General features: G+C 37.7%; 1 protein-coding gene across 1 annotated transcript in view; it reads right to left on the bottom strand.

Annotated features, from left to right (window-relative positions):
• ccdc88c (coiled-coil domain containing 88C) overlaps positions 1–19,548 on the bottom strand; it is a 76,252-nt gene that overhangs the window by 19,774 nt on the left and 36,930 nt on the right. The window contains exons 13-25 of the mRNA XM_067366644.1: positions 19,074–19,255; positions 18,852–18,989; positions 16,761–17,831; positions 13,949–14,076; positions 11,779–11,920; positions 11,512–11,697; positions 11,262–11,423; positions 7,429–7,706; positions 3,835–3,978; positions 3,426–3,612; positions 3,111–3,256; positions 1,926–2,015; positions 1,509–1,795 (exon numbers count right to left, since the gene is read on the bottom strand). Coding sequence (XP_067222745.1) covers positions 1,509–1,795; positions 1,926–2,015; positions 3,111–3,256; positions 3,426–3,612; positions 3,835–3,978; positions 7,429–7,706; positions 11,262–11,423; positions 11,512–11,697; positions 11,779–11,920; positions 13,949–14,076; positions 16,761–17,831; positions 18,852–18,989; positions 19,074–19,255 — 3,141 coding nt within the window. The remainder of the gene's footprint in view (positions 1–1,508; positions 1,796–1,925; positions 2,016–3,110; positions 3,257–3,425; positions 3,613–3,834; positions 3,979–7,428; positions 7,707–11,261; positions 11,424–11,511; positions 11,698–11,778; positions 11,921–13,948; positions 14,077–16,760; positions 17,832–18,851; positions 18,990–19,073; positions 19,256–19,548) is intronic.

Here is a 19,548-nt window from a genome sequence, read left to right as displayed (position 1 = left end):
GCTACATTTATTTAATTAAAACAGTAATATTGTGAAATATTATTACAATTTAAAATAACTGTGTACTATTTAAATATATTTGACAAAGTAATTTATTCCTGTGATGCAAAGCTGAATTTTGTCACATGATCCTTCAGAAATCATTCTAATATGCTGATTTGCTGCTCAATAAACATTTATGATTATTTTCAATGTTGAAAACAGTTGTGTACTTTATTTTCAGGATTCCTTGATGAATAGAAAGTTCAAAAGAACAGCATTTATCTGAAATACAAAGCTTCTGTAGCATTATACACTACCGTTCAAAAGTTTGGGGTCAGTAAGAATTTTTATTTTTATTTTTTTGAAAAGAAATTAAAGAAATGAATACTTTTATTCAGCAAGGATGCATTAAATCAATCAAAAGTGGCAGTAAAGACATTTATAATGTTACAAAAGATTAGATTTCAGATAAACACTGTTCTTTTGAACTTTCTATTCATCAAATAATCCTGAAAAAAAATATTGTACATAAATATTTTGTACAGTTGTACACATTAAATGTTTCTTGAGCAGCAGATCAGCATATTAGAATGATTTCTGAAGGATCATGTGACACTGAAGACTGGAGTTACGATGCTGAAAATTCAGCTTTGCATCACAGGAATAAATTTCTTTGTTAAATATATTTAAATAGTACACAGTTATTTTAAATTGTAATAATATTTCACAATATTACTGTTTTTACTGTATTTTTAATTAAATAAATGTAGCCTTGGTGAGCAGACGAAACTTTTAAAAACATTAAAAATCTTAGTGGTTCCAAACTTTTGGACTGTACTGTATAATTAAAAATAATCAATATAAATGAATATAATAGCTAATATAGTGCATATATTTAGTGAAATGCTCACTCTAGAGTTGATTTCCCTAGTGAACTAACATGCTGTGGACACTAAATGACTTGCCTGAGGTAAATGTAATGCAGCGTGAGATATTATTCTCAAGCTGTTTAATTGAGGTTTTTCCGCAGTTGAAACACTTTTTGAGAGATTACATGCATATCTAGATCGCCTGTTCTTCTTCTGCACTTTTTCCTGTTGTGGCAGTTAGCAAACAGTGTTGCATTACCGTGCACGCCCCCTTCTGGATTGGAGTGTGAATCGCCTGTGACTGACTGTTTTTGTATTCTAACTGCATGAATCGAATGGTGGCGTTCGTCATGCAATTGTGTCGTCATTTACATTTCATGTCTTTTCAAACCGGTTTGACTTTCTTTCTTCTGTGGAACATAAAAGAAGATATTATGAAGAACACTGGTAACCAAACAAGTTTTAGTTGGCATTGTCTTCCACTGAATGGACATTTCTCAAAATACCTTGAGTTGTGTTCCACAGAAGAAAGTCAATGAAGACAGAACTTTAATTTTTGGGTGGACTTTCCCTTTAAATAACAGTGGGAAAGGGTGTGGAATCCAAATCCAATATTGTGTGACTTCATGTGAGGAGCTTAGTGATGGCAGAACTCACCTCGGCCATTGAGGGCAGGTGAGAGGATGGGTGATTGTATATGATTCTCCTCTGCGGAGTGACCGTTCATGGAGTCCAGACTGAGATGTGACTGTCTCGGGGGCAGAGGTGGAGGAGGAAGGGGTGGTGTGCTCTCAGGACAGTCTATACATGTGGGGATCTCCGGAAGAGGGATGTCTGGAGCGCTTCGGATCCTTTCACGTTGCCCGTCAGCTCGTTCTCGTGAACTTTCTTTCTTAGGTTTCATAAATTTTACTATTGCTTTGGCTCCAACCCAGTGACGGCTCCTGTGTTATGAAAAAAACATTCTCTTGTACTCAAGGTTTTGTAATAAAAAAAGAAGTGAAACTTGATAAATGCTCCTAAAAGTGAAGTCTATTCAGTATTATTCAGTTTAGGTTCCCGAGATGAACTCACTTTTTAGGAGTCGGGTCATAGAACTTATACTGGTCCATGATCTTTTCCTCCAATTTCTCCTTCTGTCGTCGTAACGAATTCAGCTTATCACTGCAAGATGAAACAAAGACTATTAAGAAAATGGGATTAAGCCATTTTGACATAAGTAAATTTGTCTGAGGTCACAATGAAACAGAAATAGCAACAGAAAGAGCGAATAGTGGGCGACATGCATTTAAGCCGGTAAATATAAGAGAAATATGGCGTCATTTCGATGTGCCACACTTCCTGATGCCAGCAGGTGGCGCTTATAACTGAATATTGGCATGAAGAAGTCTTCAGGTCAGGACTATTAACAAAAGTGAAGATTGGTGCAGATTGGACATTGTTTGTCTGAGTAACAATAGCTTACTGTTTTGTGGCGTTAATCGCAAACATAAGCACTTAGCCAAGTATTGCATGATGTATCATGTTTCTAGCATGTTTGGTACTTCGTGGGACATTTAAATGTATGCCTGAGTTACAACAACTTCCTGTTTAATGGCGAAACATCGAAATTTGTCAGGCCGCCACAGTGAAAACTCAAGATTTTAACAATTTAACATCGCAAAAGCCTTTAGATTAGGCTGACCTATGATGTTGACCTGATTAAAGCTCTAGGAGGAGTTTGTTAAAGTACAACATCTGGAAATGCAAAAAAATTTGCAGAGAAAATTCAAAATATCCAACTTCCTGTTGGTTTTCAGATTTTGCTCCAAGAGACTCTTTTGTAGGTACTGGGCTGTTAGATGTGTCTACTTAATTTCATACTTGTACTAGAAACGCAGCAGGAGAGGCACTTTGTTGAAATTTTGTAGGTGGCGCTATTGAGCCATTTTGCCACACCTAATTCCAAAACCCATATCAGACTTAATTTTTCGCTACTTTTCAACATGTGTGTAAAGTTTTGTAAGTTTCCGAGCATGTTTAGGCCCTCAAAAATGCAATTAATTTCTGACAAGAATAAAAATACACATACATGGATGAATCATCCACACTAAGATGAATTTTCAAACAAATATGACATAAAAATCAGCACAGTGAGCTATTTAAATCAACTAAGGTTTTGTCATTTGTTTTATAGCTTTAACAATGCAAAATAAATCATTCCTGGTACCCAGGTCGAGAATCATTGATTCAAAAGATGATAGATGGCGCACTGCTCACATGTACTGCTTCTGTTCTTCATGGTACAGTTCTTTGCTCTCCATGGTTCTCTCCAGTAGCGTCTGGTTTTGTTGGCTAAGCATCTGGATCTGACTGAGAAGATGATGGTTTTCCTCCTCCAAGTTTCCTTTCAAACGAGTTAGCAGCTAAATTGAGAGAAAGAAAGATATATTAGCGCTAGCTGCTGAAAGTAATTCATTTCAAGCTTTGGAATCAATATCTGTCCCAGCTGGTGATGGTATAGTACAGTCTTGGGCTCTCTGCAGAAGCTGCTTGCATAAAGAAGCTTCATTCTGTAATATCTCAAACGCTCACCTCACAGTGGTTGTCCAGTTTGGTCATTGAGATGTCCAGGCCCTGATGCTGTTCTTTCAGTTGATCATAACGTGCCTGCCAGCGGTTCAACTCCAGCTGAGACTCATTCAGAGAAGTCTTTAGTTCTTTAGTTTGCAGTTGCAGGCTGTCATACTCCTGCCTCAGCTGTGTGTGCGTCTGTGACAGTCTGCAGGGACATAAACTGAGGCTTAGATGCTAATATCATATTTAAATCAATGTGACAATATGGAATATTGTGCATGCAAAGTTGTTTCTACTGCTGAATTGTTGTAGTCTATTCCAGCCAGCAGAGGGCAGTAAATATTTACAATGAATCGACTCAGCCTGTTGTACATTTTTAACTGAAAACCTGCTACAGAGTGTTTTGTTGTTAAAAAGACTCTCTAACCTGTCTACTTCTTCCCTTAAACTGCGGTTCTCCCCCAGGATAAGAGTGTTCTTGTGTATTTCTTCTCCCAGACTCTCCCTGTCCCTGTGTAGAGACGCCTCCAGCGCTTCCATAGTGTCCTTCTGCTTCAGGAGAACCGTATACCTGTTCAACACAAACATACAAACCATTTATCTAATATACATTCAAGTCATATGATTCAGGAGTATAAGGAAGCAAATTCTGATTAACACTAATGTATGACCCCATAGGTCTTAGTAAAGGAAGATGCTATATTTATTATCTGATGTCAAAAAATATAAGTTTGACCAGCAGTACAGTCTTTTTCAATGTGTTCATTTAGCCAACGGAACAAAGAAAATGTCTTTCCAAATCATTTCCAGTGGACTAAAAACATGTCTAATTGTTAATCCTTTTATCAGTCAGATGTGAGCCAAGACCGTAGGACAGCATGACCTACTGAACAGTGTGAACGTCTATCTTTCACAGACTCATTTCATTTGTGTCAAATTGAAGAGGGGGTCTAATCTGACGAAGGTCCACAGGGTTAGGGTTAGGGGTTCACGAAGCCCTAGGGGGATGTGATGGAACTGACAATGCCAAATTAAAAATGTATTTTTAATACGTGTATTAATATTTTTAACATATTAAAAAATAAAAAAATTTAAATAAATAAATACACTTTTTTTAAATAAATAAACGTAATTATTTTGAAATGCATATAAACTCAAAACTGATAGATAAAAATTTAATTGTGCACACTTAAAACGACTGTTTTCAAAATAAATTTATTAATATTATTATTTTTTACTACCACTATTATTATTATCATCATACTTTGCAATAAATGTAATAAGCCATGTTTTTTGTTTTGTTTTTTTTTACCCAAAAAAGTGCCTTGGACTTTTTCTACTCATTATTTCTCCAAAATATATATTTCTTCATGACTGTTTTAATTATTTGAGGAGATGTTACATTATTTATTGAAAGGTTAGCATGACTTCGCATGTATTTCAAGTGAATAATTAAAGTCAGAGGGGTTCAGTTGAAAAAAAAAATCTTGGCAGTGTTAAGGGTAAAGCAAGATCAGATTACTGTTTTCAATTAACTAGTAAAGTAATGGATTACTTTTAAATTTACAACAAAACATCAGAGTTATTTTTTCAAATAAATAACGAAAGCATTTTTTCCATGTATTGACTCACAGCTCTCCTGTCCCCATGTTGAGAGAAATTGGGAGTAAGTGCAAAGGTTAGTTATAAACTAAATGTGAGCATTTGCTCATCTCACTTGCACAAAAAATGGATTCAGTATTCCTCAAAATGGAAAAAAGTGAAATGCAAACTCACACAAACCTCCAATAATTACATGTTAGCAAAAATGTACTTTATGCATTTAATCTCACTTTTTTTTTTTTTATTAATTGCTGCTGACCTTTGATGATCCAATTCAACCATACTAATAGGCAAAAATTACTTTAGAAAAAACATCACACAATAATTTTTTTGTTTTTTTTTACTGAAGTGTTGAACTTTCTTCTCCTGCATCCTATTCTTCTGCAGGGTTTGTTTGAGATGCACACTATATTTGCATTTTCCAATTTGGCCTTTGTCAAACTCGCTCAAATCCTTGCGCTTGCCCACTTTTCCTGCTTCTAACACATCAACTTTGCTGCCTAACATATCCACCCACTAACAGGTGCCGTGATGAAGAGATCATCAGTGTTATTCACTTCACCTGTCAGTGCTCATAATGTTATGCCTGATCGGTGCAGTTTCCAATTAGTTACTTTTTTTTAAAGGAGTAACTCAATATTGTAATGCAAAAGTAACTTTCCTCAACACCAGTTTCATATTACAACAGTCCTCAAAAAACAGTAGTGATCTATATTGATGGTGCCAATTTAAATAAATAATAGTAATTAGGAAATTGAGTGTGTGTGACATGTGGCATGTTGGACATGGACGCTGAAGCCGGTGGACATTACAGCTGATTGGGCCCCTGACAGCCATCTGGTGAACCCCTCAGCTGAGGCCCCCAGAGACACACTACTGCATTATTCATGAGACAGAGCGATAAAAGACACAAGGGGAGACTACAAAACTACATTAAGGCAAACAGAACCATGTTTTTCCTGTCTCCAACAATAGAGACCGCTTTCCCCATTGCACCATGGAAAAATGAGTGTGACAGGCACACGTGAGAGGATTAGTGTGTATTAGAGCAGGTTGTGTTTGTGCTCATTAATGTCTAATATGTGCGTATAAAAATAGGGGACATTTTCCACTGTGACCCATCTCTAAAAAACAATTCAGATTCCCAGTGGGATCGTTTCATTAGCAAAACCACAGACTATATTGCAGGACAAGTCAGGCCTTAAAGGGTTAATTCACCCAAAAATAAAAATGATCCCATGATTTACTCATTCTCAAGCCATCCTAGGTGTATATGACTATCTTCTTTCAGACGAACACAATCGGAGATATATTTAAAAATATCCTTAAAAATATGCACAATCATTATAAAGCTTGCAAGAGCAAGGATTTTTTTAAATATATCTCTGATTGTGTTCTTCTAAAAGAGTGAGTAAATCATGGGATAATTTTCATTTTTGGGTGGACTATCCCTTTAAGGACCCTCCATCTCTCAACGTCTCTCACTGTCAGCAGTACTAATGGTATGGGGTCACTGTGGCGTCTCCGCTCAGACCAGACGCAGCTCATTACTCTATTGTTACACAGCCTCTTCAGGGAGACGGAAAGATGCATAAGCTGCCACCTACGAAAGGGGTCAATAACTCAACAAAGGTCACCTACTGAGTTCTTGCAACTGCTGCAGAAAATAAAGCCAAATGTGAAGGATATGTTCAAGGGTTTGTTCACCCAAAAATTTAATTACTGTCATTAATTACTCACCCTCATATCGTTCCACACCAAACTTTCGATCATCTTCGGAACACAAATTAAGATATTTTTGATGAAATCAGAGAGGTTTTCTGATCCCCAAGAGAAAGCAACGAAATTACCACATTCAAGGTCCAGAAAGGTAGTAAAGACATCGTTAAAATAGTCAACGTGACTACAGTGGTTCAACTTTAATGTTATGAAGCGACGAGAATACATTTTGTGTGCAAAAAACAAAACAAAAATAACAACTTTATTCAACAATTTCTTCTTTTCCCTGTCAGCCTGTAGTCACATTTTAATGATCTTTACTACTTTTCTGGACATTGAATGTGGTAATTACATTGCTTTCTCTTGGGGATAAGAAAACATCTAAGATTTCATCAAAAATATTTTAATTTGTGTTCCAAAGATGAACGAAGGTCTTACGGGTTTGGAACGACATGAGTAATAAATGACAGAAATTTCATTTTTGGGTGAACTAACCCTTATTATTATTATTATTATTCACAATTTTTTTTGCAATTCAAAATGAAGACATAATTCTTTTTAAAAGTATTAGGCAGTATACAGAATATTACATGCAATATGCTAGTTTCTCATTTCACATATAGGCCTAGTGCCATCATGTTGGATGTAGAGGTAGATGAACGTATTTTTGAAGGGCTGATTGAGTTGAAAAGGGACTGACTTGCTCTCCAGCGTGCGGTGTTCTTGTTCCAGAGCTCTCAGGTTGCCTTTCAGAGCCGCATGTTGGGCGATAAGCTGCTCGTATTCGGTCGCCTGCCTGTCGTGGACGCTGAGCAGGCGCTCGTGGTCCTGCGTGACTCGGTCGCGGGCAGCACACGCCTCCTCTCGCTGTTTCTGAAGAGACTCAGCCTCCGACTCCAGAGTTTGAAGCTGGGCCTGTAAAGCTCCATATTGAGCCATGAGAGAGGAGCTCTGGGAGCTTAGGGTCGAATTTTCCACCTGAACACGAGAGGGAAAATAAACAACCGTGAAAATGGGACATTTAAAGATTCTGTTTTGTATATTTTAAAGGTGCCATCGAACATTTTTTTACAAAATGTAATATAAGTCTAAGGTGTCCCCTGAATGTGTCTGAAGTTTCAGCTCAAAATACCCCATAGATTTTTTTTAATACATTTTTTTAACTGCCTATTTTGGGGCATCATTAGAAATGCGCCGATTCAGGGCTGCGGCCCCTTTAATTGCTCGTACTCTCCGCCCCCTCCCGAGCTCTCGACTCATTGCATAAACAAAGTTCACACAGCTAATATAACCCTCAAAATGGATCTTTACAAAGTGTTTGTCATGCAGCATGTCTAATCGCGTAAGTATGGTATTTATTTGGATGTTTACATTTGATTCTGAATGAGTTTGATAGTGCTCCATGGCTAACAGCTAATGCTACACTGTTGGAGAGATTTATAAAGAATGAAGTTGTGTTTATAAATTATACAGACTGCAAGTGTTTAAAAATGAAAATAGCGACGGCTCTTGTCTCCGTGAATATAGTAAGAAACGATGGTAACTTTAACCACATTTAACAGTACATTAGCAACATGCTAACAAAACATTTAGACAATTTACAAATATCACTAAAAATATCATGTTATCATGGATCATGTCAGTTATTATCGCTCCATCTGCCATTTTTCGCTATTGTTCTTGCTTGATTACCTAGTCTGATGATTCAGCTGTGCACAGATCCAGACGTTAATACTGGCTTGTGTAATGCCTTGAACATGAGCTGGCATATGCAAATATTGGGGGTGTAAATATTAATGATCCCGACTGTTATGTAACAGTCGGTGTTATGTTGAGATTCGCCTGTTCTTCAGAGGTCTTTTAAACAAATGAGATTTATATAAGAAGGAGGAAACAATGGAGTTTGAGACTCACTGTATGTCATTTCCAGGTACTGAACTCTTGTTATTCAACTATGCCGAGGTAAATTAAATTTTCAATTCGATGGCACCTTTAAGCTTTCACAGATAGATGGACAGATTTTATTCTTAGCGGCAACTTCCTTTCTTGCCGTATGGATCAGTGAGGAACAGGTGAACATTCTGTTCTCATTCTGGAAATGTCAATCCTACTGTCTGTTGTATCACACCTGCTATTTCCTCGGTCACAAAATTGCTTTCTCATGTCACTAATGACCCTTACACAACCAAACAACAGAAGGCAGCATCCTCACCTGTTCTTTTTTTATGGTATTTGGAGGCCCTGGTGAGCATTGGCAATGTCAACCCTTTCTATGTGTCTAACCATGTCAGATATTTTTGGAGATCAGAAAGGAAGTACTGATTAGCAGCACATTCTCAAAATTCTTAAAGAGGTCATGACATGAGAAATCAAATTTGCCTTGACCTTTTGACATCTAAGAGGTAGAGAGTTCGGTACTGAAATTTTAAAAATGTGACGCTTTTTTTTTTGAGCGGATTCGTAAATACCTCTGATTGGCCATTGTGTTCATGCACTCATCAGATATATCTGTGACTGATCAATGCTTCAAAAACATGTTGTAATTAGACTTCAATGACAATCCTCACCGAGCTGGTGCTGCTTTCAAACGCTCCCGTGTGTTTCTGTGTAAGCGTCATTGACGTCACTGATCCTGAAACACTTTCAATGCGTCACATTTTAAAAAAATGTCAGTACTGACTTGGTAACGAACTCTGTACTTTTTAACACTAGTCTTTGTACTATTGAAACATCTTCCTTTAACAGCTTAAAACATCCTCATTATAAACAAAGCATTTATTTAAGCAAGATCCAAAAATGAATCGGAAAATAGGACAAATAGAAGAGTAAATAGAAATGTTCGTCGCTGTCATGCTTCCTGTTTAAACAGCTCATTTGCTAATTTCTTTACTTCAGACTTCAGAAGGACACAAGGCGTCAGGAACAAGTGTATAGTGTCATGGATTGTGTCGGAGGATTATAAGTCCGTCCAGAGAATTTGACTGCAAATTACAGTTTTCTAAATGAGGAGAGTTCGCAAAGAAACTTTTTTTGACAGATGAAGCAGCGACTTTATTGAATCTTGAAACAGCAGCTGCATCACAAACCGTAAGTAAATTATTTCATAAAGCTTTGTCTGTAAATAACGATTTTATATGGATAATGTTTTCAAAAAAACGTACTCTCGCAATAGCGAGAGGGCATTGATACTGTTTCCTATGCATTGATGTTAGCCAATCATAACTAGGGCTGGGCGATATATCGCATGCGATTGTCACGCGCATTTCGTCAGTAAAGCCGGTTCCCTGATTGCCGCTAAATCACCATCACCTGCTTTTAAATGGAGCGCCATTTAATAGACAGAGCCGTAGTTCACTGACAAGCCACGCAATATCACGTTCATTATCGCAGATGAATCGCCTTCGATAATGAACAATATTGCATTTAAGCCGCCACTTAAAACGGATCATTTTGGACAGAGGGTCAGATGAGCTGAAAATAATTGTTTTTCCGCATATATACTGTATTTGGTTGTTTTGTGCAAAAAGAAAAAAAAACTTTAACATAACTTCAAGGAACATATTAAAATAATAAAAAATCCATGTCATGACCCCTTTAATAATGGACCATGTACAAGACAATTTCCAAATTTATAATGAATGATTTCTCCTTGTCTATCTATATATAATGTCAATTTTGTATCTATTTGTAATATGTTTATTGGAGGCTATGTTCATTTCCAAATGAAAGGTACGCTACTAATTGGTATGATTATTATTATTTATTTATTTTTTAGGGATGCACGATATATATCGGCCACCATATCGGTATCGGCCGATATATGTTCATTTTTAAAAGTTAACGTTATTGTTATCGGTCCGATAAGAACATTTAGCCGATAAATAATGGCTTATTTCCTTCAGCTGAGACACTTCAGATATGCAGCGTTTACCATGATGGTTTTGAATTGCTTGAAATATGACTGAAATCACTTCAAAAAGGAAAATACAGTTAAGTTCAACCTACGCAGCGCAAGTTCGTCATATCACCTACATAATATTATAATGAGAACATTATAATTGTGTGTTTGTTGACTTGGCTTTTAATGGTGAGACGTTTGTTTTTGTAATCAGGTCTCAAATTATATACAAATTTGGATTTAGATTTATCGACCAATATATCGGTTATTGGCTTTCAAATATAAAGAATTATCGGTTAAAGAATTATCAGGGCATTTCTAATTTTTTTTTTTTTTTAAATAATTCAAGTCGTTTAGTTTGTGAAGGATCGTCAATGGAGAGAAAAAAAAGTGAGAAAAATAACTTTACAAAATTTGACATGATTAGGGTTTCATTTAGAAATCATGAGATTAATCATGATTATTTTAAATTATTAACAACCTTATGTTTTTAAAACAAAAGAAATCTGATTTTTTTTTATTTATTTTTTTTATGTTTTTTTTATTAAAATGTAAATTTTTAGTCCAATTAAGGCCTACTACATTTCAGAACAGCCTGACAGAACTGAATATTGTAATGTTGCTGTACACTGTACCTGCAGTTTGGCAGTTTCTTTATGAAGAGAGGTGTTGTGCTCTTGTAAGGATGCTGCCTGTTTCTGCAGAGCTAGTGTTTGTGCATTGAGCTGTGCATTCTGGGAATCTAACTGCTTCAGCTGCTCTTTCAGAAGATGTTTCTCTGTCTGCAGGGCAGCGTTCTGGGGAGTTCACAAAAGCAAGTTATAATAGGGGATATTGTATAATAAGTTACTGCTGGGTTGATGTACTGTAAATATGGCGTCTTACATTCTTCTCAACATCGATTAGTCGGTCTTTCAGCTTGAGCAGTTCAGCTGTGGCCTCCCTCTGCTCAGTCTCCCACTTCTCTTTACCTGGGACCGATCTAGCCTGCCCCAAAGTCTGCTGGGAGATCTCAGAGTGAGCCGCTTCTTCCTCTTGCCTTTGCTTGAGGGCCTCCAGGTTCTTTTTCACCTGGACAGACAAGAAAATCAGGCCTAACATATCAGAGACTTCAATTTTCCCAACTGTCTTTGTTTTGAAGCCTGGACATACAGCGGTGAGTTCAGTGCGAAGTTGCTGGTTTAAGCTGCTGCTCTCCTCCAGACGAGACTCCAGGCTCTGGATCTTCTCCTCTCTCAGCTCTAGAGTTTTCTTCAGTGCCGACTCAATCTTTGTCTCCAGGATCTTATATTTACTGAAGGATGAAAAAAAATTTAATGTCACTCTATTATAATGTTAAATCTGTGTGAGCATCAGAATCTGACAGGAAGTCATCATTATGTGCAAATGTGTATTAATGTGCAAAAATATTTAATTGTGTATTTAGAATAGATTGAAATGCACTGAAACTAGCTTTAATAAGACAATGTTGGTAATTTAAAATAAATAAATAAATTTTATAAATAAATAAATATTATATTATATTATATTATATTATATTATATTATATTATATTATATTATATTATATTATATTATATATACACATATATATATATATACACATATACATATATACACATATACATATACATATACATATACAGACACACACACATTATAATCAAGTATTATAATCAAGTATTATAAACATACTTGATAGTATTTGTTAAAATTTTGTTATTAGTTTTTACTTTTTTGTTACTAGAGGTTCATTTTTAAGTCTAAATTCTAGATTTATGTTATGGTGAATTTATAAGCTTTTGTCATTTTTATTATTTTTTCTTTTTTATATTTCTATTTAGCTTTTATTTCAGTATTAGTAATTTTAGTACTTTAACTTATTTTAATCTACACTTATTTTATTTCAGTTAGCTGTCAAGGCAACATTAGAACACTTCTAATTTTAATTTAAGCTTTCTAATTTGAAGTTTTTCATCTAATATTTAAATTTCAGCTTTACATCAATTAACAAAAACAGTTTTAGTCAACAACAAAACTGCCATAGTTAAAGAAACACATTTACAAAATTCAATATCATTCATAATAAACAAACACATACGTTTAATTGGCAATCAAAATGGGAACACTGCATAGACTTTTTAATTTTTATATACAGCTAGGTATACATACAATAACCTAACCCATATCCTAACCCTAATAAAAAAACTTTCTGCATTTTTACAATTAAAAACAAAAACAACTGTAGTTACTTTATTTTTAAGCCATTTTTACAAACAAAGACGTCCACAAAAGGAGGTTTTGGGCATCAGTTTTAGCTCAATTCTGGGTAAAAATTCGTCCCCAAAATATGGTTAAGTAGGTACACACACACACACACACACACACACAAACACACACACAAAACACCCTCTTGGAGGGATTACTCAGCACACTGGAATGTGACTGTTAGCAGTAAATTTCATCAAACACGAAGAGATTAGCGACAGCAAGCGTTTTATGACACTATTAGCTGGTGAGAAATGCTGCAGTTTCCATTTACCCACGTTCAATTCTTTTGATCTAACTTACAAATACATGTCAGATGTCTCACTCACCGTAATAAAGTGGTTAAAGGTGGGGGAGAGAGAGAATGAGTCTATTTCCTTATAGAGAAAGATGAATCCTTCACTACTGATCCCTTTACAGGGAACTTTCCAGTGAAAACTAATCAAACTGGAGTAAATACCAAGAGTCATGTCTGTAATTTCTCCAAACTGGGGCTTCAATATGAAAGAAACAATTATAAACACACCACTACACAGCAAAGCTCCTGCAGACATATAACAGGTCACTGCACCACACTATAGTAAAGACAGTAAAGTTAGCATGCACTTTGACTCAGATTATGTGCAAGACAATGAACAGTGTTGGGAAACACTATTTTTTTTAAAAGTCTTTAAAAAAGTAATTTAGTAGCATGCATTATGCATTACACTTTCTCATGATTTTTTGCAGTGTAATGCAAAAAGTAATGTTTAACTTTATTTGTTACTTATAAAAATATCTAAATGTGTAACACACATGTAACACTTTAACCTCAACACAGGCCGCGAGAGGAAAGAAAGAGTCGAGACAAGTGGTGATGACGTACAAAGAGAAAAACAAGCATGTCACATTGAAAGTAAAGTCTACAACTTTATCAGCACCTCACCTGCTACACCTGTCAGAGGGCAGCGTCCACATAAAACAAACAAGACACTTTATACGCCTTGTAATTACAAACTACCAATGAACTCTAAACCTGAGAAATGACCATTATCTTATTAACAAGTCTTACTCACTTGTCCTCACAGCTGTGTTCTTCCTGTAGGAGCTTCTCTCGGTTCAAGCCGATCTTCTCCAGCTCGTAACTCAGCTTCTCCAGTTCATTACACTGTTGCTGCACCCTCAGCTTCTCATTCACCAGCTCCTGCTCGAAAGAATACGGCATTGAACTCCAGTGATGATATACAGAGCACCACCGCAGACCCTCATGACTCTGTGTCAAGTGTCTTCAAGTTGGCATGGAACGGAAATTATACAAGTCTCCATCATAGCTGAGTTTTTCTTGCACGACGGAGGAGTTCTGCATCGTGACTTGACTTATTTGGAGAACAAGATGATGCACCTCCATTTTTCCTGCACCTGTTTAGAAAGCCTCGTAACATACGTAGGTACACCCAAGTCTTTACCAAAGCAACCCATGCAGATATCTGGACTAGGGTTGTCAAAAGTTACCACCAAATCAGTACTGAAATGTTAAAAATATAACGACACTTCTTGAACACCTCTGATTGGCCACTGTGTTCATGTGCTCAACAGATATGTCTGTGATTGGCTACAATAATCAACGCTTCATAAACATGTTGTAAATAAAAATCTTTCACGCTCTTCACTGAGCGATTACACAGATACACAGAAGAGCGTTTGAAAGCAGGCCCCATTTTTGAAGCGTTGATCATTGTAGCCAATCACAGACATATCTGTTGAGCACGTTAAAACAGTGGCCAATCAGAGGTGTTTAAGTTAGTCAGAATCTACTCAACAGTGTTCAAATTCTAGGGGGAAATGCTGGTATTGTCACATTTTTAACATTTCAGTACCGACTTGGTACCGAAGTACCGGTACTTTTTTGACAACCTTAGTCTGGACACAAATCTCATTTGATCACTAGCAATTAGTGCGCCTTTCTCATAATCGACCTCAAATTTGCATTCAGATCTGCCTCCATCCAGTCAACATCCGACTGATAGAACCAAGTCTCCTCCCTACATTTTTTTTTTTTCATTTTTGATAATCCGTTTGGCTTGGATCAAAATATATTCAAAATACAGAAGAAATGATCTGTCGCTACTTCCGTTACATTTTACTTGCTGGCTGATGGAAACCAACATGAATATACAAAGAGCACAATGAAAAGAACACTTTTAAAGTCACCCTGTGGTGAAAATCAAGTTAATGTTGTTTTTCATGTTTTAAATCAGCACCACTGTTGAGTAGATCCTTAAAAATGCAGTGAAAAAACGTGGTTTGAAATTGCAGGTGTTTCTTACCTCATAAACTACCTTAAAACCAATCACGTTAAAGTGCGGGCGGTCTTTAGCATATCATTAATATGCAGGGGATTCTCAAGAGATCTCTTTGGAACTCTGAGCTGGTGTGAGTGGAGGTGGGGCTAATTTGCATATTCATGGTTCCGCGTATATTAAATGAAGCAAGGGTGTAGAATTACATTCAAGCTATTTTAAGGCATGAATAGACATTTGAATATGTTATTTTGGTGATCAAAGCTGAGCTTTAATGGATAAAAATATGTGACCAGTCACAGAAAGTAGGGACACAAGTCGGTTCTGGAGCATTTTGAATTATTCACCAATTCTTAAAGTCTAGTCTCCAAGCTTTCCAACGATGTGTAACACATGAAAATCTGATAATATTTGGAGAAGTTGTGGCCATTTGAAGGTAGGCACTCAAGAAAGCTCTATAGGGAGAAAAACACCTCTAAAGTTGCAGTTCTCACCTGTTCTCACCTGCTGGGAGTGACAATAGGGCTCATTTACATCTCATTTAGATAAGCCATACCCCCTGTAAAGCTGCATGGACCGCATACTATTAATAATAAAGGATACTAACTTAACTAACAGAGGCCAGAGATCGCTAACTATAGACAATAGCACAGACAATAACACGCCCCTACTGCGTGCTAGAATCTCCGAAAAACAAGCCGATTTAAACCTCAAAATGTACTCTTTTAAATATACCAATACTGCTATCTCAAACATGGAAAGGCTTCTTCATGATCTCAACTAACAGATTCTGCAAAAAAACTAAAATCACCAATTTTGAAAAAAAATGCTTCTTTCTCATTTTGCTCGAGATTGCCGACTTGTGTCCCTGGTTTCCGTGACGGGTCACATATTTGACTAGAGGGGGACTTAAAGGCCCCGTTTCCACCAGGTATTAAGATGCGTTTTGGTTGATCAGATCTCAAGTGGACGATGCTAAATACAGGTGTAAATGGGGTGTAAAACGTTTTAAGCTTGTCAACTTTCAACCACTTCCAGAGGTAGTCGAAAATGCATTTAACTGGATTGCTTTCGTAGTGTAGATGCTCATGTGGTCGAATGTGTTCAAACTGTCACTATAGACCGTCTACTCTCCACCTACTGACCTAATGTGTAAACATTATGGGAAGTGCGCTAACCTGACGGGATTTAAAACTTTGTCGGCTGAAGACCCAAGTTAGGTTTGAAGATGAAAAATGTTTTCTCACCATTCCAACAGCGTTTGGCTGGTCTTGCGGCTATCACAGCAGAAATGTTTTTCCGCCATGTTCATTTGTAAATTGCGCAAGCTTATATTGTCCATTAGATCGAAACATCTGAAAAAACCCATACATTTACCTGCCCATAGACCCCCCACTAGAAGAAATCAGGACAAAAGTGGACGAAAGTGGAAAAAAGATACAGATTAAAATACCACATGCAAACGGATACGTCTCCTTTGTCTATTTGTGATCCGATTGACCAAAACTCTTAATACCAGATGGAAACCGGGTATTTTTCTTTATTATGGGCACTCTTATATGTCATTGATGTACTAAATGTGTCATACCTCTCTTAGTGTGGCCAGAGTCTTCTTATCTATTGTGGCCTGTTTCTGCAGGTCTTTGTACTCTCTCTCCAGCTCTTTGAGTCTCCCAGCAGCCTCTTTGAGGCGGCTTAACTCTTTATTGAGAGCCGTGCCTTCTTTCTCCATGCTGGCCAGCCTGAGGCTGTTCTCCTCCAGCGCTGCCTCCTTCGCCTCCAACTGCTGCCTCAACCTACGTGCCTCCTTCTCCAGCTGCTTCTTCTCCTTCTCTGCCTGGCCCAATTCCTGCTCCATTCCTCTCTTCTCCTTCTCAACTGCTTGCACCAATGTCAGAGTCTGTCTTAAGCCCTCTAACTCTCGGCGCAGATCCTTCTTCTCCGCCTCATTCTGCCTCAGCTCGCCCTCTAGACTCTGGATCTTGGTGGCGCTGTTGTCCAGAGTCTGTTGGAGCCGTTGGTTTTCCTGGTTCAGGCTGCCACAGCTCATCTCCAATCTTTCGCTCCTCTTGGCCTGGGAGCGGAGCTCCTCCAGCGTGCGGCACATATCCTCGTGTTCCCGCTCTAGTTCGGCATGTTCCTGCTGTAGTTGTGACAGGCGAGCAGCTGCCGTCCTCAGGGTCTCCAACGCACGCCGCTGCTCCAGGTTCTCCTCCTCAAGTTGCTGGTGATCCTTCTCCAGAACAGCCAAGCGCAGGCTGGCATTCTGTGCAGTGTCAGCCAGCTTCTTCAGCCGCCTGTTGTCTTGTTCCAGAGTAGCATTCTCACGCTCCAGGGCCTCCACACGCTCACTGCCAATCTTTAAGGAGGCAGCTTCCCGCTGTAGCTGCTCTCGGACTCGCTCCAGACGTGCTACCTCCCTTTCCATCTCCTCACATCGCTCTCCTCGTTCACGGAGAGAGTCTATCTCTTTAGTCGCCTGCCGTTTCTCAGCCTCCAGGCGAGCCAGTTTACCACCCGTTTCAGTGATGGTCTGGTGGAGAACGCGGTTTTCTGTCTCCACCTCCCTCACACGAGCCTCGCTGTTCACCTGAGCACGCTTGCGGAGGGAGCTCACTGCCTGGGTCAGGTGCTCCTTCTCCTGCTCCAACTCTGAGATCTAATACCCCCAACACACAAACAAATTGAGTTTATGAATGAATAATTCATATGTGACCTTGTTGGCAAAATGAGTCACAATGAGCACATTTTCAAAAATGATTTATTGTTATTCTCACATTCTAAAAAACCTTCAAAATCCAACAAAAAATGACTGAGCTACACCTGTTTGAAGTCGATAGAGTCAACAAAGTCAATTTTAAGAAAAATTGAGTTTTCTGAAGGTTCCAAAACAAAATCATCTAGCAACCATACCTTAAAATCCCTGGTAATAAAACCAAATTTGGCACAAATCAAGTCAAAACCAATCTCTATAAGATATAAGATATAGCTAGGCCTACTGTATTACGGATGTAATATAATGTTACACATGAGATGTTTTCCCCAGCAGTTAACCAGACATTCACTTATTCACTTATACATTACACAGATAATGTTGGCGTAAATACTCGCCAAGACATACTTTGAAATACTATAATTCTGTGTAAATTGTACATTGGGTTGTATATTGGGTTTGCGCGCTGTCTGGGGTGTCTTTGTGCGCTTGCTCTGGATCTGTCAGTCAGCGCGAGTAAGATTGTTTTGCTTACATCAGCATGAGTTTGAAAATCACATTTCATTGGTTCAGACTCAAGCCATTGAGAATTTGCTGAATATTCACAAAGTTTGAATGCTGCGCTTTAAAACGATACCAAACTTGTGCTGAGGGAAGCGCCAGTGGTTGAGAATTGAGCAAAGAAAAACAGCATTTTTCATATTCAAAGGAAAGGTACTCCTCTCAGAAAACATACTGTACAAATAAAGATAATTTTAGATGTTTAATTGCTATTTGGAGCATTTGGATTGCTTAATGAACTCATTTTTGTGAAAACCTCAATTTCGACCAAAATTTACATTTTTCACTCGTTTTGCCTGTAGCTCAAAAATAGCCCATGCTCATTCAAACTCATTTTGCCACCAGGGGTCATATGATCATTATGTTACAGAACATAATAAGAGTTTTCTTTCTTTAGATATTCACATGTCTGTCTTTTTCTGCCTGAATTGTCTCCAGAGTTTTCTCCAGTGTCTGTTTCTCCCTTAGTAGCTCCTCTCCAAGGTTCTCCATGTCCTGAGTTGTCTGCTTCTCCTGGTCCAACTGGGATTGCAGACGCTCCAACTAAAACACACAACACAGAAGAGATCTTATCAGTATTCAATATTCTGGCTCTCAGTAAATAGCAAATGTAGAAAAGAGATGCACCTTCTTGCTGAGGCTCTGATTCTCTCTTTCCAGCTCCATTGCATGCAGCTGACCTTCTTCCATGTTGATGGAGGCTTCTCTTAACTCCTGGATTGTGCTTTGAAGGCATTGGTTCTCCTTCTCCAGCTTCAAGAGTCGGCTGGATGCGGACTCATTCAGCTCAAACACGAATGACTTACGGGCTGTAGTAGGAGAAGACAAAACAATGCAGATAATAAGCACATCAGCTCCAAGACCTACTGATTATGTATTATAATTGATTATCAATAAATAATGCTTTAATAAATTAGATGTTAAATTCCATATTGTCAGTGTGGTCTCAGATTTTAAACCCTACTGTACAGGTATTACATTGTCATCACTTGCCCTCAAGTTGTTCCAAACCTGTACGAGTTTCTTTCTTTGTGCTGAACACAAAAGAAGATATTTCGAAGAAAGTTGGTAATCAAACAGTTGATGGCACCCATTGACTTCC

Source organism: Chanodichthys erythropterus, chromosome 18, assembly GCF_024489055.1.
Source record: "Chanodichthys erythropterus isolate Z2021 chromosome 18, ASM2448905v1, whole genome shotgun sequence".
Taxonomy (NCBI): Eukaryota; Metazoa; Chordata; class Actinopteri; order Cypriniformes; family Xenocyprididae; genus Chanodichthys; species Chanodichthys erythropterus.
The sequence above is the reverse complement of the archived record's forward strand: the minus strand, read 5'-3'. Positions and strand labels throughout refer to the sequence as shown.